The 25,130-nt window shown below is 34.4% G+C and overlaps 1 protein-coding gene and 3 pseudogenes across 3 annotated transcripts in view; 2 read left to right on the top strand and 2 right to left on the bottom strand.

Moving 5' to 3' along the window:
• Positions 1-76: 76 nt before the first annotated feature.
• Positions 77-25,130, bottom strand: part of PPM1D (protein phosphatase, Mg2+/Mn2+ dependent 1D) — a 44,762-nt gene continuing 19,708 nt past the window's right edge. For 2 of the 3 annotated variants that reach the window (XM_016143374.2, XM_016143375.2), the window contains exons 3-6: positions 21,039-21,163; positions 10,603-10,793; positions 5,519-5,761; positions 77-1,814 (exon numbers count right to left, since the gene is read on the bottom strand). In XM_016143374.2, coding sequence (XP_015998860.1) covers positions 1,257-1,814; positions 5,519-5,761; positions 10,603-10,793; positions 21,039-21,163 — 1,117 coding nt within the window. In that variant the 3' untranslated portion in view covers positions 77-1,256. The remainder of the gene's footprint in view (positions 1,815-5,518; positions 5,762-10,602; positions 10,794-21,038; positions 21,164-25,130) is intronic. The other variant, XM_016143376.2, reaches the window with a different exon arrangement.
• On the bottom strand, positions 16,431-16,549 carry LOC118604309 (annotated as a pseudogene).
• LOC118604164 lies at positions 19,552-19,673 on the top strand (annotated as a pseudogene).
• LOC118604693 lies at positions 21,530-21,648 on the top strand (annotated as a pseudogene).

Raw genomic sequence — 25,130 nt, 5'->3', positions numbered from 1 at the left:
CTCTCAATGAGTAGTCTTGTTCTAATAAGTTAATAAATTTTAAAAATTTCTCATAGAATAATTCACCACACCAAAATGACATACTCTTAGCGTTTTAGTATTAGTTCTTTTTAGTTTTTGCCTATATTACCAAAGTACACAGTTTTATTCATTTTCAATTACTACATAATATTTCATCAAACACTCATAAGCCATAACAGACTTAGATATTTCGCCTGTTTCAATGTATTCTAAATTAAGTGTCAAGAGTGAAAAAATGAACATTACATGTATTTTAAATTGTTACTATAAAAGCATGATCATGCCACAAGTTTAAATCATTAAAACCAACAATAAAAAACCAGCAATGTCATGAACAGTTCACTGATTTATTAGATGAACATATACCCATATAATCAATGAAAACTGTATGATATATAAAATAATTTAAGAAATGTTGGGAATTAGCAGCACCATCCATTATTGAAATAGCAAGAAAAACTTCACAGATTTTATGCAAACACTGGAGGGAGTAACTACTTTAAGACCTAGTAATGCCACTGAATGTCTGGGATGATTAAGAAGGGCATCTTTTTAGATAAATATACCTCCTCCTACTCCAAAGATTTGGTGAGGATATCTGATGATTAATGGTTTAGAAAACTATTACAGAAATCAGACACTGCATAGTATTTTAATTAGGACAAGGAGACTAAATACCCAGCTACTTGAGCATGGCTCAACACTTCTGCTTCTATGAAAAATTTAGTTCTGAATTATGAAATTAGAAATAAAAAATAATTTTTAAAAGACACTAGTTGTCTCTAAGAAACATTAAGTGGAACACAGTTCACTATGAAAATACGTCACTTTTCCAGTTTGCTTAATAATTTAAAAAGTTGTGTAGTTTTCATCACAAGTAACTATACAAATTTCTTAAGCATTTTTAAAAGCTTAAAAGTATTTCTAAAATCTAATAGTCTTTTGATTTTTTTTAACCGTTAGCCCTGTTGTTACATTTACTGTGTATCAGAGACTGAGTTTGTGTAAAGGATACAAATTTACACACATTTTACAGCAACTTATACCCTAACATCTATAAAATTCACAATTATAATACAAGGAAGTACAAGGCCAGGATAAAACTGCTGAATCCTAAAAAGTCAAACTATACTATTTTTATTTTGTCCCTTTAAAAAAATTTCAACTTCGGCACCAACTTCAAAAAGCCCTCATATCCTAAATTTGGGGAGGGGGGAACATTTTCCAAATATAGTTCAGCAAACACAAACAGTTTTTCTATGCTGGTGAAGTAAAGGATTTCCAATCTTCTTCTGGCCCCTAAGTCTGCGTCGCATGGTAAGTTTAACAGAGTTCTTTCGCTGTGAGGTTGTGGGGAGGCTTGCCGGCTGAGTACTACTACTTCGACTTAAACCATTTCGTCTATGCCTCTTCATAAGAGGGCCAGAGTTGGATTCTTCTAAGGTCCTTTTAAAGTTTGCTGGAGGGGTTCTTTCAACTTCTTGGGCTTTCATTTGACCTGGAGTTGAAATCTTTAAATTTTTTTGGTCCATGATGGTGTTTGTTGAATTGGTAGGCACAAGCCCAACTGGCAAGCTATTATTCAAAGAATCATGTATCCTTAAAGTCAGGGCTTTAGTGCAATTTTCTTCGAGTGGCTCTGGATCTTTTGAAGGTATGATTGCAGCTTGGACATTCCCTCGAGCTATCTCAGCTGGGACTTCTAAATAATTCTCTGAGAAGGCATTACTACGAACAAGGGCAGGTATATGGTCCTTAGAGTTCAGCCTTGGCCACGGGTCCTCCTCCAGCAACTGAAAAATGAAGATAAACCAAGTAAGAAATAATTTATCCAAAAATTCGGCTTAAACATTGGGGAGGTGGGGTTTCATTAGACTAAATGACAAATTTTGTGGGTTTTTTAAATTTCCTATTTTCTATAATTTAATTTCTGAATATTTAGTAGTGTGGAAAATGTGAAGTACAATATTACAGCAACTATGCCATAAGGAAACAGACTGTTGCTTTGCTAGACACTGTTCTGTGATTTGAGAAAAGCAGGATATATGAGAACCACTAAATATGGCTGGATAATTCTCAAGGAAATCAATTAAAATCACATGGAAACTTTCAAGTACTGTTTTTTAAAAAAGCTTCACAGGTGGTTCTGATATGCACCACTCCTTTAGCTGTAGTGCTCTAGATCTACACACTCAGGAAGGATATCCTCCCATCTCCAGACAGATAAGAACATTCTTACAAACTCAATTTTCCACAATAATAATAATTTATAAAATCATTGTCTTAATAGTTTCTCAAGGACAGAGTTTAAGCATAAATAGTAACTCTCCTCCAACTATATAACATTTCTCTCAATCATTTTTTCTTAACTTTAATAAGTTATTAAAATATAAATATATTCCAAAAAGGCTAAGTAAACCCTTTTATAGGTCATATTATCTGGTCTTCTTCTGATATAAAATCCTCTAGGAATAAACACCTTTCAAAAAGTGCTATATAAAAGCATATTAATATGTTTCCTTTAATGTTCCTAGAATTAAAAAGAAAAGGGAAATTGAAGCATTTCAATCTAACCATAAACACAAACACGCTTTATTGAAAAAAATATATTGACCTTAGACCCAATGAAGACTAGAAATAAGAAACCCTAGGTTTCTAATTTGGTACTGCCTCAAATAGACTGCTGCTTTTTTTTTTTTTCTAAGAACATACTCTTTCTGGGATCATTGGTTTATTTAGTTAGTTTACACTGCATAGTTTATTGAAAGCCCAATTCTTATCTCTTTTAATACTGACTAGATGGTGGGCAGCTACCTTCTTTCAAAGTATCAGTGTTGAGACAGGATAACAGGACAGTCTCTGTTCTAGAATATTTACATATGGATTTCAACAATATCAACAAGAGTCATATGTGAGTTTATCTCTGCATTAGGTTGATTACAGTGCCCACCCTGGTCACAAGCATGTTCTGGCTGATCACAGAAAACTACATCTAGTCATAAGTAATTGGTGACCAAGAGTATCATTAAAAATATATATAAAAAGGATTTGCAACAAGACCAGGCAGCAGATTAAGTTCTGTAGACAAAAGGCTTCATACTACCAAATAATCATGCCACTAATTTAGGCACAATAAGAAAAAGGTACTTATCAAGCCATTCATAGGAAAATGCTCTAGTTTGTATAACAAAGTTAGACATTAGATGGAATTCTTTTATAAAAGAAAAACAATGGGATGATTTCAGAGTTAACACAATTTATTGTAATTTCTGTTGTGCTGTGTCTTTTTAACTTCACAGATTATTATTCTGACACTACAGGTGCGCTGGCTTTTCTTCCCCCCACTTTTTCCTTGAGCTTTTCCTTTTCCTTCTCTTTTTATTGGCATTCTGTGGGAATATATTGTATCTGTTAGCAGAGGCAACTGCTTGGGTTTCTTAGATTCATCCCAGATTAATTACTTGTATTGCTAAGCCTTCTTATATGTTCATAAAGCATTTGTGATATTGAGAGATTATCTCCTAAAAGTACATACTTTAGAAGTTTCACTACTCTGTTGCTCCATCTATTGATCCAACATTAAACAACTAATTACGAATTGTGCCTAGGTAACAACTGAAACTGTATTAATTTTCTGAAAGATATCTCTTCCTAATTCCTCGTTCCTATAGCTCATGGCCTGTAAAAAGCAGCTAAATTTAGTCTTGCCCCAAGCAAAGGATAGAAAAAGAATGTGTGCCATAGTAATATCACTTTAAACAGTTATTTTCTACTTCGTCTTTTCCAAAACAAAGGTCTAACTATGATTCACATTAGGATTCACCAGAAGCTGACAAATCTATAGACAGATAAACCTAGTCTCAAATGCCTAGTTTAAATGTGGGTAAGTCTTAAAACCTATCCAAAATTAACCAAATGTCATTATATGTATCTAGATGTTACTAAACATGGGATTGCTATAACAATGAAATAAATCAGAGCTAATTGGGGTACTCACAGTTAAGTCAATTAAGATATAAACACAGTTTCTTAAGCAGAATTAATTAGCCTTTATTTACTTGTTAGGTCAAAGCCAACAATACTAATTATTCTGAAGTGCTCTAACTATTTTCCCATATTTGTGTGAAGCCAATTGTTTAACAACCATGCCTACATGTACATTACTGCACACATAAATCTCCTTATCTTTACTTTAGTACTATTATATCATTATTTCTCAGAACTTTAGAAATAATTTTAAAACATTCTAAGTGCAATCCATGTACAATCTTACTAATGTCAATCAGCAGACTGCAATAATTTTTACTTGAGATCAATATTAAGAATATTTATTCCTATCAAAATATCCTGTCCCCTCTCCTTACCTCCACCCCAGTGCCTCCTTCTCTAGTCTGCCTTAAAGTCAGTTATTCAAATACGAATACATTAGGGAACATTACAGTAATGAATAAATTCAAATTCAGAAATAGGCAAATACTCAATTGAATAAGAGCTCCTTCACAACTCTCAACAGAGAATGAAGAGACTTTAAAAGGTATTAATTTGCATTATTATTCAAGGGTTTTCAAAGAAAACTTTGATGAGGAATTATTTTAAGAAGATATAAGATATTAATATACCAATTTCTAAATGAAAAGTCCATGTAAGAAAAATTAAGTTTCCATATATATATGTGAAGTAAAAAAAAAAACAGGGCAGTAAATTTCAAAATACTGAACACAGGACTGGAATACTCAAAATTAATTAAATTCTTTGTACTGTGTAGCTTTGAAAACCTTTAAAAAATTGCCTGAGCACATGTCATATTTCCCATTTTAATCATCAGTCTTCTGAAAGCATTCTCAGAAGGTCAGATATATCAAAGCAGTTATTAATACTACTAATTTTTAGTAGGAAACAAATGGGGTGAAATCAGAAAAAGGAAAATATGGTACCATTTATTTCACAGCATATCTTAAATTCATTCAGTGTTAATATAGACAAGAAATAGTAATGAAGTTTCTTGTCTACCTTAAGAGACAACCAATTCTAAGGTTTAATATCCTAAGGTCCAGTTAGATTTTGAAGCTGTATGATCTTATTCCAATTGTCTAATCTCTGAATCTTATTATCTATAAAATGGAATAACATCTGCAATATCTGCCTTTCTGGGTTATAAGGTTCAAATGAAAAATATATGAAAGTGCTTCACAAACTTTTAAATGATTAAAATGTTCATAGGGTTAGAAGGGGATCAGTAAGTTTCAAATGTTATTAATATTCTTCAGGGACCACATCTAGTCACCTCTTAAATAGATATTGTACACAGCTGGGATTCAAAAGAGTACGGACCAATGTGAAGATGGCTCAATGATAATTACGTGACAAAGATTCATCACTTTCTTGAACCTAGTTCAAATCTAAAATCTTATTATATAAGGAATCTGAAAACTGTATTTAGGCATCACTAACCAAAGAAAATCTATTGAAACAACTTAAATACTATAGAACTATATACCTTGACTGGTGGTGTAGAACTTGGGGAAGTAGTCATCATGCAGGTTTCTTGACTGTTATAGGAAGGGCTATCACTCAGGTTCAGATAGAGCTCATCTTCATCAGTGAAATTTCCCTGACTGTCCACTCCTGGAGAGATGCAGATTACTATGGCACTAGTATTATCTGCTCGAAGCATACGCTGCCTCCAGCGGCCTAACGCCCGATTCACAAGCATTTTGGCACAAGATTGTCCATACTCACCCTGTATTTAAAAAGAAGAAAGGTAACAATTCAAATTATGTCACCACTACACCTTTATCAAATTAAAAATTAGGTGTTCATATGGCCTAAATTAATTAAATGTCCAAAATTTCCAACATTATCCACAGAGCCCAAAATTATGTTAAAATAATATTACTCTAAATTTTAAAAAATAATACAAGGCCTTAGCCTGTAGTTTAATTTCATCTGCATTTTTATAGATAAAAAAAAATTTTTTAATTTCACAAATGAGATAATCAAGCATGGGGAAAAAAAACTCATTGCAAAGGGCCAATTTCCTCTTAAAATAAGAGCTTCTGCAAATTAAAGACAATGACCCAAAATAAAAATTGTCAAAGGACATGAACAAAATTCAGAGACAAGGAAATATAAATGACTCTTTAATATAAAAATGGTCAATGTCACTCATATGAGGAAAAAAGCAACACAATAAGTAGTTATGGTATAGAGAGATAAAATACCTACCAATAGAAAGAGTTAAAAAAAAAAAAACTTCAATGACCTCATGTTGTGTAATAAATGTGGCTTGGAAGAAAACTTTCAGCACCACACATGGAATCAGTAATTGCTAAGTTTCAGTTGAACAGAAATGAAAATGTGCTCTAGAAAACAGAGCAACATGTTTTTAAAAGTACCTCTAGAAAGAGTGGAAATGGTTGGGGAAAAAAATGTAAAAATGTATCATGACCTACAGTGAACTTCAAGTGAAAAAAAATTTAGTTATTTTATGTAATGTGATAAAATATATTACCATACTCTAAATATAAAAATATTAATGTATAATGTACTATATAATCTACTACACAGTATTATATATACAATAAGCATTATATATATATATATATAAATAAATAAAATGTATTATAAGTCATTTGGCTGTCATCTATATCCCTGAAATGTATATATTCAAATTGGAGAAAGAACTTTTTTTTCCCATCCTTTCCTTGAAAAAATAGGGAATCACCTTTTGTTGGGGTTGTCTGATCTTAGGCATGCTACCATATTCCAACACATTGATGATGGCAAACTGCAAATAACTCTCCTCAGTTGCTTTGTTTAAAACCTTAACATTAAGTCATCCTTACATTCCCAAGATATTATTACTTGGGATTTTTTTAACACTATCATTTCCCCCTTCTCATGTGAAAAAACATGCACCTCACAATTGATGAAAGGCAGCACTAATTTCTAATTCATAAATCACATTCTCCAGTGGACATCTTTCATCACTCTCCAAACAGCTCAATGAGAACTCACTCAAGGACTCCTTTATCTTTCACTTTTTCGGTGTGCCTGTTTCCTTTCTCAGAAAAGCCATATAGAAAATAAATCTATATAAGTCATTTCCACTACCTTACTTGAAATTTTCCCTCCCTCAGCTCAGTTTCTGCTGATTTGTGCCACCTAACATCATGTCCTTTTCTTCCACCATAAAGGCTCACTAGGTGATCTCATAAATTGTCACAGCTTTACTTAACTCCTATTAGCACTCAAATTAATATGTACAGGCTTCTCTCTCAATTATTTCTAACAACCAAACAAAATATCTATCTAGATGAACCCCAGCTACCTCCAATTCAACATACCCATATCGGAACTCTAATTATCTCTCCTCTCCCCCTAAATAAAGTGTTTCTTCCTGGTAATAGCTACCAGGCACCTGTCAGAAATTCGGGTGTCAAACATAAATACATAAGTACGTACATACGTACGTACATACATAGATAGGTAGATAGATAAAACCTACAAACAACATACTGAATTTTCTTACTGAGGCTATTACGATATTCTGGATCTTTATTTCATTTGACCATCTAGTCATTGGTTAATGTATAATTTTTTTAATCTACCATTATTTTATCATGTCTTCAGTTTGAAATAAGAATTTGTGGATCATAGTTTCCACTATGGATTAGTAATTAATCTGTCTCTATTGTTATACTGTTAGCTTCTTTCAAAATTATTTTAATCTTTTGGATGATTCTAAATGAATAGCCCAAACTTCATTAATAAACGCAATTCTCTAAAAAAGAAAGAAATTTGGGTGTCATATTCTTCCTCCTCAAAAACCCGTGTCTGTCAAGTCTACTACTCATGTATTTTTGTTCTTGTGTGTATATATTGTCATAATTTTTATCAGTGCTGTCATACTTCAGAGATCATGCTTGCAAAATGTCTTATTTGGAATATAACAGCAGCTTCCAAAGAGGAAGTCTAGAAGATCCATTATTAAAAATCAAATCAGTTATGCTGGCAATAAGAATCAACATGTTAAGAGAAGTGGAGATAGACCTTATAACTAAGACCCCATTCATCAAAATTCACCTTTTCTTAGGGCTTCTTCATGATACAACACTGCCACCCATTCTTTTTTATCGCCAACTCTGAATCAGTTTAATTTTGTTAAGGGGCTAGATGGTTTTCCTACACCTCCAAATAATTAGAATCCTCACATCCATTATCAGCTACCCTCTATTTTATATTATAACCTGCAAATGGGTAAGCTTTCTAAAATGCAGCTTTTCAATAACTACTTCCTGATTATAAAGACCTAACTTTATGACAAACCATTCAAAACCCTTTTTGCCAGTTACATCAAGCTACTTTAAACCTTTTAAGTTACATGAAACTTTAATATGTCATATTTGTCTTTTCTCTTTGATTTTATATACCCTATTCTTTTTCCTGGAAAGTTTCTCTCTCCTCCTCTTATTACCAGGTAAATTCAACCCCACCTTTAAGACTTATGCAAATTTCACTCTCATCCATGAAACTTCTTTATGGATTCTTCTCCAATTTCCTATCTTCTCCTTCTCAGTGCTCATAACACATGTTCTAAATACTGTTACATGAATGCTTCCTTCAATACTCCTTCCAAAAACACTTTGGCATTTATAAATAGGTTCTCTCAATCCACTAGAGATTGGTTTTTGGGCTCCCCATTTCACTGAAATGTTTGTTTCTCTATCATCATAAAGAATTCTAAAGCCAACAGATAAAAAAGTATTTATTTCAGTTAATCTTTCTTTACATCTGGTGTCACTGAACAATGCAACATGCTAACCCCAAGCTATAAAAATTAATCGAGACAACTCTTATCTTTAAACAACTGACAGTCAAATGATATTGACAGTTATTTTTATATCCTATTTGTAATAATATAATAAATACTGAGCAAGAACCATCTTCTCTTTATCTTTGTATTACCTGTACTTAGTACTTAATATTAGCTGAGTGAATGGAGGCAATACAAGTTCTTTCATTTTCCCTCCTTTTCACCTCAAGATATAGCTTTACCATTTTTCCCATCTTAGAGAAAGATCATCTTTCCAAGGATAGCCTATCCCCTTGAGCCACTGATTCCAGTTATTTCCATGTGCTCTAAACTTTCATTCTATCAATATCCCTTATTTCTCTGTACTGTTAATCTTCCTCTTAAGACTAAAACATCCCTTTTGAGACCTTATTACATCAACTGAAACTCTTCATCCTTGAAGGTCACTAATAAAAGATCCTAACTATAAAACCCAAAACACTGTTCTCATCCATCTGCCTCTAGTTCTTTGCAGAATTTGACACTGTTGACTACTACTCCAAAACTCTCTTTCCAAAAAGAACCAAAAAAACTCCCTTTCCTTGCCATCAACAATGCTGCACTCTTCTAATTCTCTTTACTTCGTCATTTCTCAGAATAAAGAGAAAATCAATTTTCAAGCAAGTCAGGAAGGAAAGAAAAAGATTTTCTCATTGATAGTTGTTTCTAGGTTTGACACTGACTAAAAACAAGATAAGTGACTTGGTTACCCTGTGACCCAACAATTTCATTCCTAGATATACACCTAAGAGAACTGAAAACATGTCCACACAGAAACTTATACATCAATGTTCACAGCAGTGTCATTCATAACAGCTAAAAGTGGAAACAAGTCAAGTATCCATCAACTGATAAATAAATGGATAAATAAAATGCTGTATATCCATTAAGAGAAAATTATTCAGCCGTAAAAAGGAGTATAGAGAGAAGTATAGATAAGATGAACCTTGAAAACATGCTCAAGTGAAAGAAGTCAGAAACAAAAGACCACATATTGTATGATCTCATTTATATGAAATATCCGACACAGGCAAATAGAGACAGAAAGATTAGTGATTGCCAGGGGATGGGGAGCTAGTGAATGACTGCTAATGATTATATGGTTTGTTTGGGAGGTATGATGAAAATGTTCTGAAATTAGATAGTGGTGATGGTTACACAGCTTTGAGACTAAACTAAGAACCACTGAATTATATATTTTAAAAAAGGAAACTGGTCTATGGCCATGCCACCCTGAACAAGCCCAATCCCGTCTCATCACGGAAGCTAAAAAAGCAGGGTCGGGCCTGGTCAGTACTTAGAGACCACCTAGGAAGACCAGGTGCTGCAGCCGCAAAAAATAAATAAATAAAATTAACGGGCTATAAGCTGACAAGGTCCTTGCAATCTGTGAGGTTAACCAAGGGTTGCCTCGCCTAAAAAATAAAATAAAAAATAAAATAAAATGAAAAGGTAAACTGTATGGTATGTGAATTTTAAAAGGGCTGGTGAGGTTTCACAGACCAGTAAGTCAGGACTGTTCATAATAAAGTCTGTGGTTATGTTTTGTTATCTAGTTTCATTTATATATTTCCTGTCTCATTCCCCTAATGAGCGGCTAAATTTGTTTTATTTACTTCAAGAGTTAGGCAAATGCAAAAATTTACTTAAGATGAACATCCTTAGTTCATATCCGAGGCCCCTAACAAAAGTACCAAATAATGTCAAATTACTGAGTCATTTCTCACCATCAAGTACTTTTTCTCCTCTTGGTCCTGGCACATTGAGATGGCATCTTGAGGTGGAATCATATTCCAAAGTCCATCACTCCCCAAGATAATATACTTGTGCTTCTGGGGATCAAGAGTGTGGACACTTGTGTCTGGTTCAGGTGACACAACAAACTCACCACTGAAAAAATCATAGCTCCACAAATCACCTAGGGGCAAGGAAGCAAAAGAAAGAAGTATTATTTCCAAGCATAGCAGTATCGCATCAACAGATTAAAGGAAAAAATCTGCATGTTCAATAGGTACAGAAAGTATGTGATGACATTCAAAATCCATTCATGATACTAAAAAAAAAAAAAAAAACTTCCTAGAAAACTAGAGATAAAAGGTAACTCCTTAACCTGAACAAAGTATGCCTTTTATTACCACTTCTCTTCCAATACTATAATGGGGGTCCTTTCCAGCACAGAAAGATAATAAAAATAAATCAGATATATGAATTGGAAAGGAAAAAAAAATAAAACCATCATCATTTGTAGATAATTTTATTTCTACATGGGAAACCAAAAAGAATATCAAAATGGAAACACCTAGCAAGGTTGTTAAATACAAACCCAATATATATGTCATCTGTATTTTTTATACAATAGCAAGAAATAGAAACTATAAAATTTTAAACAATTCCATTTACAGTAACCAAATGTAAGGTACTTAGAAATAAATGTAATAAAATGTATCTAAATCTTTTATGGACAAGATTATACAATCAGATTCCAAAATGCTTAAGTCTAAATGGAGGAATAAAGGAATAAACTGTATACATAGATAGAAAGACTTAATATTATAAAGATGTTAATTCCTCCAAAAATAACCTATAAAGTCAATGTAATTAAAACCAATATCCCAAAAGGATTTTTGTAGAATTTGACAAGCTGATTCTAAACTGTACAGGGAAGAACAAAGGGCCAAGATCACTGTGAAGATAAGACAGGATGACTTGCTCTGCAGAGTCTTAATGACTATTTGAAAACCTTGTGTTAATAGACCAAGAAAGTACCTACATCAAAACACAACCTACTATACCTTTAAAGACTGTTCACACTTTCGGTAAGCCAGAAAATAGAAAATTCTTACACAGTTATCCTCCTTGATTAGCTCCACATAAAACAATGCCTACAATTCTGCCGTTTAGACCTATTAGATATAAACCTTAAAGAGTTCAACAGAATACTTTTTGTTGACTCAGGCCATTAAAAAGATCAATAAAATTGAAAAAGAAAAAGCAATTTACAGAAACCATCTACTCTTCTGTGATACATAAGTCAAAGTAAGTAGTACAATATAAACCTTTCTTTTGCTCCCAAAAACTGGGGAAGGAGGAGACAGAAAGGAGAATACATAAATTTCCTTTTTTATTTGTTGTAAAGTACTTTGGAGAAAGATCTAAATTGAAAGCAAAGATTTTTGCAGAAGAGAGTAAATAGCTGTGACCCCCTTTCAGTGGGTATGACTTTTTCCTAAACAAGATGAAGCTCTTTGTCCTTTCCCTTCCTTATTTAAACTTCTCCATTACTTCCCATCAGAAATACTGGCTAATTCAAACATGCTTAGAGTCTAAGGAAAGAATAATTCAAACCATTATTCTACTCTAAAAGGGCAAAATTCACTGCTAAACCGTCCTCCTGAAAGGTGCAATTGATCCTTCAGAGCAGCAAAAGAGAACGCATGTTACCACGAAAAGGCAGTTATACCCTAGGTTAGCTCATTCAGACACATTTACCTCTATATGAGTAAAACAAAGCTCCCTGGTTGACAAAATTTTAAAAATGAACGTGGAAATAGTTAAGATAAATACTATGGTAGCAATTACAGAGTTCATAAATGATGATAAAAACTTTCAAAAGCAGTTTCTCCTTACTATTTGGGATTAAAGTTGCCACTCCAAGGAGGAACACAAATTTATATAAACTAGAATCCTTATTACATCTAAACTAAAATCTTGGTGAAAAAAGAATTTCCGACTTTCAATCTAATGCAGATTATTTGACCTTAAAGACTACAGTTTCTCACATATAAGCTAACATTAGTATCTTCATAAATTTGAAAATATTTTAAAATAAGTTGTTTACTTGAATAGGTAGTAATACATTCACATGGTACAAAACCCAAAAGATACAAAAAGCATACAGTGAAAAATCTCCTTTCTCATCCTTGTCCTGCCCAGTTCTCCATACAGGAGACAACTATTATTCTTATATATCCTTCTAGAGATATCTATATCTACATACATATAAGCATATATACATACATACATATATATATATGTATGTATGTATGTATATACACTGCTTTGGCAAAATCATCCTTTCGAGCTTACAATTACTCTTTAACTGACAACTCTTAAATCATTAGTCCTCAGTATCTTGCCAATCTCTCTTTCTTTCTCACTAAACCTCAATACATTTCCAGAATTTCATCTAGCTTAAATTCTGAAACTCTGGGTTTTGATTGGAACTGCACTGAACCTATAGATCTGTATGGAGAGAAACGTCATCTTAAGAATAATATATCTCACAATCCAAGAACATGGTGTATCTCTATTTTTTTTAGGCCTTGATTTCTTTCATCAGTTTTAGTTTTCACTATACAAATTATCAACATATTTTATTACAATTATACATACGTATTCTTGTTTTGGGTAGTCATAAATTGTTTTTCAATTTCAACTTTGAATTGTTTCATTTCTAGTACATAAAAATATGATTGACTATGTATGTTGAATTTGGATCTTGTGACCTTACTAATTCTAGCAGCTTTTTGGAGGTTCTCTGGGATTTTCTATTTAATGATGCCATTTGTGCATAGAGATGGTTTTAGTTGCAGAACCATTTGAGATTAGGTTGCAGACATAAAGACACTTCATCTCTAAATATTAAAATTTCAGCATTTATCTCCTATGTATAAGAATGTTCTTCTACATAACCACATTCAGGAAATTTCATATTGATCTAGTGCTGTGTAATACAAAATCTCTATTCGAACTTCCCCAGGTGTCCCAATGCTTTTTTAATATCCAGGATCCACTTAAGTACTATTCATTGCATCTAGTTGTCACATTTTTTAAATTGTTTTTTAACCCAGAATAATTCTCTAGGTTGTTTTTGTCATTCATGACATTGACGATTGTGAAGAATACAGGATAGATGTTTTGCAGAGTGGATGAACCTTTATTTAGACTTGTTTCCTCGTGTTCTCATGCTAGATATAAGAGTTTGTGTTCAGGTTAAACTTTTGCGGGCGGGGGGGGGAGGGCGGAACACTAAATTGCTGAAGCTGTGTCCTCTTCAGTTTACCATTTGATGAGACACAATGTGTCATTATTAGAAAAATACCAAGCTTAATCATTTGGTTAAAGTGCTGTCTACCAGCACTGTAAAGGTGACCTTCTTTTTGTAATTGATAAGTAATCTGTATGCTGATAGTTTGAGACTGTGAAATATCCTGTTCTCCACCCAAATGTGCCACATTTTAGCATCTTGCACAAATCAATAGTTATTGTGATGGTTGTAAACTGATATTAGAATTAGAATACTAACTACATTTATTGTCTTTTCTAAAGAAGAGTTTCTTTTTCCTCTCTTTATAATCCTTTTAGTATCAGTATGGACTCATGGATTCTTTTTTCTCTCAACATTATAACCTATTACTGTTATTTTTTTTTTAACTTTTGGAAATGGTCTATTTTCCATCAAGCGTAAGACCACTCAGTAGTTGTTCCTACCCATTGAATAGACTGAGCAGTGGAGGCTGCAGCCCAGTGGACTGAGCACTCCAGTCTTCAGCAGGAAACTGAACAGGCACAGAGAAAGGGCACCTGAATGGCTTCAGACCGGTCTACAACTTCAGGTTGAGCAGCAGTGAACTCAGGTGTTGGAGCAGTCCATTCACCCTGAAATTCCTCCTTCATCACAGCCTTTTCAGCAGCAGCCTGCTATTCCTTTTTGGTCTTTTCAGGATCTCTGTAGAAGCACAGATCAGGCATGACTTCCCACGGGCGTTCACGAGAGATGGTACCAGGCATGCACAGACTTCCCATGCCAGTATCTACCACATCATACCCACTGAGTGAGCTTCATTGTTACTGCGAGGGATGGCAATGTCCACATAGCGCAGAGGAGAGCCTGTGTGACACAGGACGATGGTAGGCAGGTTAACATAAGATGCCTCTGTGAAAGGCTGGTGATCAGTAACCACTGGAAGTCTTGGCTCACATAAAGCTGCCTGGATATAGTTAGTGAAGGTTCCAGGAGTGAATTGGCCCAGCAACAGGAGTGGCTCCAGTGGCAGGAGCAAATTTCAGCACAGCTCACTGGCCAGTATTCCTGGATAATATAACATTGACATCAGCTGGGTTTTCAATGGCAACAATGGCACGAGGTGCCAGCAGAAGGTTCTCCCAGGTTCTCTTCAAATTTATAATGTAGATGCCACCACTCTTCCTTTTGTAGATGTACTGTTCCATTTGGAAGTCAAGGTTGGTGCCATCTAAGTAGGTTACTGCTGCAAGGAATTTGAGGACATCCTCCTTTCATTTTTAGAACTTCAAGGGCTCCGGACATTGTGGAAGTTTCCCTCTAAGTTACATGGGAACTAAGATCAATGCCATATGGGCCCCTCTCTGGGTAGGGCAGAAAACCTACTATTATTGTTTTGATGCTCAAGTTGCTTTCAATTTGCCAGTAAAATGCCCAAGAATTTGAATTTTTAACAAACTCACAAGATGATTCCTATCTATAGCCAGACTTAGAAACATATGATATAGTAAAGCCATGTAGATCCCCATATCCTACCAGCTCAGGTAATCTACATGTTCACCTGAGATCAAATTAGTAGGAATGAGAGAGGCCTGCGGCAGACCTTTTTGGTTGCCTGCTCAATGGCCATTTCCCTTTTGTCTTCAGACTCAAACGCAATTCCAGCAGGTAGCCACTAGAAGGCACTTTTGCTACATCTGGACTCATGTAATTATGGTCATCAGCAACTAAATGGTATCAATTTTTATAAGCACACTTCTTTCTTTCACAAAAAAAAACTAGAAGAAAAATGGTCATAAATAATAATGGTGTTCAATAGTTTCATTTAATTTACCATGGGCCAGTAAGTATTATTGTGCAAGTTAAACTTAAAAAACAAAACTAGAACCATTATTTTTTTTTAAAGTTTTCCCTGAGTGACAGAATAAGGACCGAAAAAATGTAATAAAATATTTTTTGGCAAAAATGTTCAGATCTGAAAGGTATTTTTGTGGAAAAAATGTTAAAGAAATTATTTAAATCAAGAAAAAACAAGCTATTTTTTCATTACTAAATTTCACCTCTCTCACATCTCTTTATATCAAAATTCATTTATTTCCATGTATTTATTAACAAAGTTATGTCAAAATGTTGTAGGACATTACTAAAACAACTACCTTTTATCTTCTACATGGAGTTTTCACTGTTCTAGTAGGTCTTTCCCATCGACTGCTATTATTCCTCCTTCTCTCCTTCGCTTTATACTAAAACACCTAGGAAGAGCACCTAAACTATCAAATTTTCCTCTCTTGCTCTTTTTTGAACCAATTCCAATAATGACTGTGGTCTAACTATCCCACCAAAAGATACTTTGCCATGGTAACCAATGGCCTCCACATTGCTAAACACAATGGTCACTTCTCAGTCTTCCTTTTACCTGAACTATCGACAGTATTTTAAACTTACCTTTTTAAAATATATATATATATCTTTATTCTATAAGCCTTTTTCTATTTTTATTTTAATTAATTATTTTTTTAATTTTATGTTTTATGCCTACAGCACCTGTTATTCCTAGGTGGCCTCCCATCCAAGTACTAACCAGGCCCGACCCTACTTAGCTTCCAAGATCAGACAGGATTGGGATCGTTCAGGGTGGCATGGCCGTAGACTAAACTTACCTTAAAAAAAAAAAAAAATTTGAGGTATAGTTGACGTATAACAAAATACTGTCTTGAAATACTTTCTTCACTTAGTTTTCAGGATACTCTTCTGCGTTGCCTTGTGTTTTACTTGCAGCTATTATTCTCGGTCTTGTTTTATCTTTTTTCTCCATTCATGTCCCCATCTCTTAACAGTGAGTGTATCTCAGAGTTTAGTCACTGGATGGTTCCCCTTTTCTATCTATACTCAATCTCTTGATGACTTCACTGAGTCACAAGCCTTTAAACACCATCTCTATGCTACTAGCTCCCAACTGTCATCTCCAGCCAAGACCTCACCTACAGTCAGTTCCACACCAGAAGCTAAATGGACATCACCACTTAATGCCTAATAAGCACCTCTAAGATAAGTTGTCCAAAACTGAACTCCTGACCTCCCCTTAAAATCAATGTTTCAATCTTTGATATACCAGTTAATGGCAACGCCTACCTTTCAAGCTGCTCAGTCAAAAATAACAACACAATATACATCCTACCTAGTTTATCATATGTCCCCACCCTTTACTAGAAATAGAGATAAGTTCCACAGGTCTAGGAATTTTTGATTATTTTGTTCATCACAGAATCCCCAGAAACTAGAAACAGTACCTCACACACAACAGGTATTTAATAAATATTTGATGAATGAGTGAACAATCATGAAGAAATAGTAACTCTGTGTGTGGTTTTAAAATATGTGTACAAATTCTCATATACTTTTTTTAAGAGGTAGAGCTTAATTCCCCTCCACTTAAGTTTAGGCTAAACTCAGTGACTCAGTGCTAACAAATAAAATCTGGAGGAAGTGATGATGTGTCATTATGACACTCGATCACAAAAACACACTGTGGCTATTATCTCACTCTTCCTTGGATCACTCATTCTGAATAAGCCAGCTGCCATCTCATGAAGACACATCAAGCAGCCTTACCAAGAGGCCTATAGGGCAAGGAACTGAGGCCTCCTGCCAAGAGCAGTGCGAGTAAGCTATCCTAGAAATAAATGTCCAACCTCATTCAAGTTTTCATATGATCACAACAGCCATAATTGATATCTTGATTGCAACCACATGAGAGACTCTGAGCCAGAAACACCTAGATGAGCCACTCCCAAGTTCCTGAACCACAGAAACTATGTGAGATAATAAATGTTTTAAACTGCTAAGTTTTAGAGTATTCTGTTAGAGAGCAACAGAACTCTAATACAGTGGGATTTTAATAATTTGGCAAAATCACTGGAAAGAAATAGAGCAGTATCTAATAATACTGCTCCTTCTGCTAGTCCTTCATCTGTTCCTTCTCTTCCTCTATACAATCAATCACTTAAGGTTTTCAAAGCCTACTTGAAATGCTTGGCACACATACTTCATGTATACAAAATAACTTGGCATCTACTTTTTTAAACTGAAGGTTGACCTTACTTTTGAACCTGAAGTAAGACCTTGCCCTCACAGTCAAATGAGTTGTTTCCTATTAAAAAAAAAAAAAAAAAAAAAAATCCCTTCATTACTTGCTTCTCGTGCCCTCCTAACAAAGATCATTCATGTTAACAAATGGCAATAGTCAACCCCAAATTTACCAACTACCTGAAATGTAAACAGCAGCTGACTATCACCTTCTCCCCTCTTTTTCCTTGATTGGAGGATCGATTGAATCATATACTTAATACTATGAGTAAAAGACCTGGATAACTCTGATAGCCTTCTAGTTTTACAAAAATCGATAAAATATATAAAGTGACTTGAATGCTGTTACAGGCCCCTAAATGGTATCTTTGCCTCCAATCTTATTACCCTATAATTTCAGTTATTATAGTAGCCAAAATGATACTTTAAAAACACACTGGATAATGTTACTGCTCTACTTCAATAAATAACAATAATAAAAGCTAACATTTATAGAACACTTACTATGTGACAGGCACTATTTTAAACTAAAAACTGTGTCACAATATATTAAGTAATTTGCCCAAGTTTATACATTAAGTAACAGCACTGGGATTAGAACCTAGGAATTTTGGTTCCAAAGACTCTCTCTCTTAACTACTATGATATATTTCTATTCTTTAACCCCTTCCCAAAAATATTTAAAATAAAATTCCTTACCATGGGCTTGAAAGCCTCATAAGATTTAGTTCTTACCTACTACCCGTAATGTCTTCACCAAATTCCTTACCTTAGCCTACAAGGCCCTTCTTAATCGGTTAAGTATCTTCATCTCTACCTCTGCTTTATCTCTACCTCCTCTCTTACACTGGCTTCATTCCCAGTCCTTAAAGAAACAAGCCCTTTCCTTACTGCATTTGGACTCTTTGCTTGCAAACAACAATTTCTAGCTCAGATTAATAAAGACCAAAGAGGCAAGAAGAAAATTAAGTAGCTCATGCAACAGACAAGAAGCTGGAGAGAAACAGGGCATTTCCAAGCAAGTAGGCAGAAAAACCAAACCACAGCAATGGACACTGATGAAAGAGGTCAATATCACTAGGATGAATTTATTCTGACCAGTTTTTTCTGTTTTTAATCTTCATCCTTACTAAATTCATAGTTCAAAATCCAGAATAGAGAATCTGGCTGATCTAGGTAGGGTCGTATACCTGACATTTATGTTTTACAAAGGGACCCTGAATAGGAATGTCTAAACTAAAATCACACACAGAAGGGGAGATATAATTTCCCAAAAGAAAATCAGAATGTTATTCAGTAGGAAGAGAGTATATGCTGTACACCTCCTAATCTCTCCCCGTAATCAAATATCCTTAACTGCTTAATGGCCTTTGCAAATGCTGTGGCTCTGCTTTGACTATTATTTTCCTTACCTCTACTCCTCCTTCAGGTCTTACTCAAATAACACCTTCTTAAAGAATATTCCTTGATCATCCTCTCTAAAGTAGCCCTTCACTGCCATCCACTATTCCTCCTGTCGCATCATGTTATTTCATTCCTTCATGACACTTTTTAAAATAATTTTCTCGTCTATAGCCATGCCACCCTGAACAAGCCCGATCCCATCTAATCTTGGAAGCTAAGCAGGGTCAGGCCTGGTGTTTAGTACTTGGATGGGAGACCACGTAGGAAGACCAGGTGCTGTGCGCATAAAAAATGAAAAATAAGAAATTGTAAACTGACAACGTCCTTGCAATCTGTGAGGTCAACCAAGGGTTGCCTTGCCTAAAATAATAATAATAATAATAACAACAACAATAATAATATTCTCATTTGTTTGCTTATTACCTATTGCCTCTCCTAGATTATAGATTGGGAATATATGCATTTGATGACCCAAGATGAACAAGAGATAGCGGTATGTAGAATGGTCTTTTGAAAATGCAAATCAGATGTTAGCCCTTAGCTTAATATCCTTCAATGCTTCCCATTACCCTTAGATTGGAATGAAAAGATCTGCCATGGTGTTGCCCAGGTCTGCCTCATTAACTCTAACCTTTCGATAATTCCTAGACTATGCCAAGCTCTTTCCCAATTCAGGATCCATGCCTGGACTATTCCTCAACAGACCCTTCACAAGAATAAGCTCCTTCTCAGCCATCAAATCTCACCTAAAAAAAAAAGACCTTCCTAAAGCAGCATTTCTATCTCACTGTCTAAACTAGTTTTTTCCCTTTTAAATTATTCTTTATCACAGGACCCTGTTTCTTTCTTTCATGATATTTTCTAATCTGTAATTATTTCATTTACAAGCTTACTTCTTTATTGCCTGTCTCCCCAACTAGTCTTGCTCCATGAGGGCAGACAGGGTATATCTGTATTATCTCGCCATAGCCTGACACAGTGCCTGGAACCAAGTCAGTACCCAAGTGTCTGTGAGAGGAAAGAAGAGAAGGAAAAAATTGGTGTTTTCTAAGATAAATTTTCTTTAGAAGAAAATTTAACTAGCATATCCAAGGTAAGATATTTCTATAGCTATAACCTTCATTCCAAAACCAGGAAGGCCAGGAAATAAGTATTTTTATTTTGTCATGGGCAATATACTTTGCTACCTTAAAAAAAAAGCTTTGGAGACTTTTTTTTTTTTTTTAAGTATTTTAATGCCAGTTTATTATTTTTTTCATACTATATATACATAATTTTTTAACATTTTTTTATTTTCCCCCTCCCTGGATACTCTTAAGAGAAATAGAAATATAAAGGGATGAAGTAGGGAAGGACATTTAGAAATAGTTTTAAGGGTAACATCAAGCCTAAGCATACACATACTTCCCTAAGTATAGATGGGAATAAGCAAAACATTGAATGTGACTCATGATCAAAGAGCAACTGGCATGGAAATCCATACTCCAATCTTCCCCTCGATTAGGTTTTACAGCACTTGATATAATACCATCATATTTCCACACCCATTATATACCAAATGAGGGTTTAATTCTCAATCTCCTCTTTTATTTTACCATCATATATTATAGAAAAATCAATATGATTTCACCAAATTTAAGTTGTACTTACCAAGTGCTCTTGCAACTGCCAGAAAAGGAATCTGGTCAATAACTGTGCTCCTTCTAATAGGTCCATTATGAGTAAGCCGAGGTCGTTTCCAAACTACACGATTCACTCCAGACTTGTTCATGACACTAAAAAACAGAATTCAAATAAATACTCTAAATGACTAACATATGAAAACTAACATAGCTCAATGTGTTAAATAACTGATAAAATCAAATTATATTATCACAAAATAATGACATCTGCTTCAGATACAAAGATGCATAAGCCAAAGTTCCTGTTCAGAGAGGAAAAACAAAATAGGGTATATTAAGATGAGAATTTGGAAATTACTGATGTAGGCTAGAAAGAATGAAATGGAAGTAATGGAAGAAAAATGAGTAGATATCATGTCAAAAAAAAAAAACACTATAACTGGAAAAATTGAGGGGAGGAAGAAGAAAGAGGTTATAAATGGAGAGGGATTAAATAGTGATTTAAAAAATTGAAAAGTAGTCTACAGCAATGCCACCCTGAACAAGCCAGATCCCATCTGATCTCAGAAGCTAAGCAGGGTTGGGCCTGGTTAGCACTTGGATGGGAGACTACCTAGGAAGACCTGGTGCTATAGGGGTAGAAAAGGAAAACAAAAAGATAAGGGATTGTAAACTGACAAGGTCCTTGCAATCTGTGAGGTCAACCAAGGGTTGCCTCGCAAAAAAAATTAAAATAAATACATAATAAATAAATAAATATAGATAAAGATTATAAAGTTTTTGAGGAATTTGACAGTACTCAAAACAGAACTTCAGTTTTAATATTTTTGACTTGAGGAATTAATAGGCACTGCTTCAATAGAAATATCTATGTATTTAGGTATTTCTGTAATTAAAAGTGCGAGATTAGACTTTGGAAACAAATGTAAATATGTAAGCTTAAGGGTTAACAGATTAAGAAAACCGTCCTAGAAATTTGGCAAAGGAGCAGCAGAAATCTGTCAGTAGTACAGAGGAGTTAGTATATTCTAGGTTGTCTAAAACATAGAAATACGGTCAAGTCTTGGAGGAAATAAAGTAATAATAATCAAAAAACAAGAAATTGTTTCTCAACCTGTGCCTGGTATGAAATGGGAAGCTGAACCTTAAATCAATTTAGTCATAATCTGCCTGCTTTTAAAAAAAAAAAAGGGAGAGAAGAAAAATGTTCCTCTGGAAGGCTAGAAAAGTTTAGGGAAAAAGAGGGAAAAGAGCATTTCCAAGAAATGATATTAGTGTACCTGATAACAGGTCCAACTGACAGATACATTCATGTAAGACAGAAGTTAATTCCCAAGACTCTCAAAGATAGATGGCATTAAGATATTCTAGCTAAGTGTTCTCACTCAGGTCCCACGTGTACCCAGAAACCCTTTGATTATAATCTGAAATTTTATTTCATCTATAGCAAGTCAGCTGACAATATGTGGTCTTCTTGTCGGTTACTTTTCTCATTATCAACAAGTACTATGACAACCTAATGTCCTGACACATGAGTCTCTTATTAGTTTGCTATTTGAATTTGAGTAGCATGACTCTATCCCACTAAACTTGATAAACATTAAAACTAAACTGGCTTCAAGATATGGAAAACTGAAGACAAGACAAATAATGGTGACTACCTCCAAATGAATGTCACTATGAAATGCTGTACACCTCAGCAACAGCCAGCTGATTCACCTCTAGCTAAGGCTTTTATATCTCTCCTCAAACTCAAAGGAATGATGATAATAGAAGAAATAACAAATGGAATAAAAATCCTAAGAGAAGCAAAATAAAGGCATAAACCTTATAAATGAGAAAAGACCAATCTTCATTGGAACAAAAAAACCATGAATATGGGAGGAGAAGAATAGCCTCAATCTTCTTTCTAAAGTAGAAAACAATCTCATCTCATGAAGGCAGGCCAGGATATTTCAGCAGCTATTTCATGAAACTTCCTGCAATGATGAAAATGTTTACTCTGCGTTGTCCAATACAGTAGCCACTAGCCATGTGTGGCTACTGAGCACTGTAAATGTGGCTAGTGCAAATGAGAAATTGAATTTTTAATTGTTTATTTATATTTAAATTTAAATAACCATATGTAGCTAGTGGTGACTATACCAGATAGCACAAGTGGAGGAATGAAGTGAGTACAGAATTATAAGAAAATGCTGTCAATGTTAACATAGAAGAGAAATTCAAGAGAGATGCTCATTTACTATCCCTTTTAAGAACCACTTTAATTCGCAATTCGACATTGTTCTAGGTCATAACAAGAGTAAAAATATCAAAGGCAGTCCTATATTATGCTTTCTTCAATGCTGACTCTCAAAAAGCAAACTAGAGAATAAAGATTAAAAGTACTATTCAGAAGCAACTATGACACATAAGAGTTACAGGAAGAGACATCAACATTCTGCCTTCATAACACCTTAAGCCCTATTGTCCTTTTCTTAAACCTGCTCCCTAAAAAAAATAAGATTTAATACTTAAGTAATTATAGAAGCTACTCAAATTGCTTCCAATATAACTACTAGGAGCTCTCCTGATACTTAATATTAAAAAAACATTATGGTTTCTATGTTTTTTTGAGGGGAAAAGAAAAAATAAGGCACTGGTTAAAACAAAGTTTTAAATCCAGAATCAGAAAAACAAAGCCATATTATAAAAAAAATGCTGCTTTTATTGCACTCCTCGCTGTTGTCCTGTATGATTAAAAGGCATACGCAAGCACAGAGGCATACACAAAGAAACAGCCTGATATGCAGAAAGCTGACTGAGCAGCAACAGAAGGCTGGAAAAACAGAGCACTGGCCAACTGCCTAGGGTGACACAGAGGGACAGGAGGAAATAACTTATAATAAAACAGCTCAATTTGTGCAGAAAGACACCTGCTCCCAAATGGCAAAGAGCATCTGTCCAACTATCCAGATGGTATTTTAAGAGATAAGACAAAAAACATAAACTCTATTTAAGTTATTAAAATCAATATATAATTTAAAACTTCATATAGAAAAATAAAGCAAGAATAGTCAAGAAAAAATATTTTTTAAAAGATTAATGAGAAGGGATGAGGCCTACCAATGTTAAAAATTATAATAAAGCCTCAATTAAAAAAAGTATGGTATTGGTATATGAACATACAGTATAAAAAAATAAAAGACCAGAAAAAAAAAATATATCCAAGAGTTCAGTTTATAATTACAAAGCCCACTTTGCATTACTACCAGCAGTAGTCTCAGATACAGACTGACCAGCACACTCGTAGGGTCAAATACTATATGTAGCACGAAACCAGGCTCGTTTCACTTTGAGGGATACAGGACAGGAAACACAGCATGCCAGCAGGCTGCTTCAATTGTATTGTCTTCGGCAGTGACCCTTACAGAAATCTAGGAGCCTTGCTATAGTTCCCCCCAACCACCAGTAAGCATCACATGCCACAGGTAAGTTTCATAGGAATCAGTGTCTTGTAATAAATAGCCCCGGCTTCCTGATCCCTGTACAAATCAACCTGCATGTACACAGGGCAGCTAAGGTCTGTGCTTCCCAACCGAAATTTATAATATGGTCCATTCGAAATCTTCCCTATCCAGATACAGCTCCACTCAAGGGTCATTCTACAATGAGCAATATTGCCTTTTAACAGAGGTGACATTCCATATTTATCTTAACCAGAAAAACAGTATTTGAAAAAGGTAAACTCAATGTCATCTTCTCAGTGAAAGATTTTATGCCTAGTAATTAAAGATGTATAACTGTTCAAGTGGTTACTAGTGGCCATTGAGGAAAAAGAAGAAAATAACTTATATCCCTACTACATAGCTTGGATTTTAAAATTCCAGAGACTGATTAAAACGTAAAAGATGAAACCATACAAGTAACAGAAACATGGTTCTCACAAAACATGGTTCAGGAGCCTCTGGGAGTCCCCCAGAGTCTGCAAGGTCAAAATTATTTTCATAATAAGACTATGTATATACAGTAGAGTTTTTGAGAGGTTACATGATCTGATATGCCAGTATATTATAAAACATGTTAATATTTGGATGATCTGTATAACTCAGCGAACCAGCATTTTACAAATGACCATTGC

The sequence above is a fragment of the Rousettus aegyptiacus genome, unplaced genomic scaffold (assembly GCF_014176215.1).
Source record: "Rousettus aegyptiacus isolate mRouAeg1 unplaced genomic scaffold, mRouAeg1.p scaffold_m13_p_6, whole genome shotgun sequence".
Lineage (NCBI taxonomy): Eukaryota > Metazoa > Chordata > Mammalia > Chiroptera > Pteropodidae > Rousettus > Rousettus aegyptiacus.
This window is presented reverse-complemented; position numbering and strand designations above follow the sequence as displayed.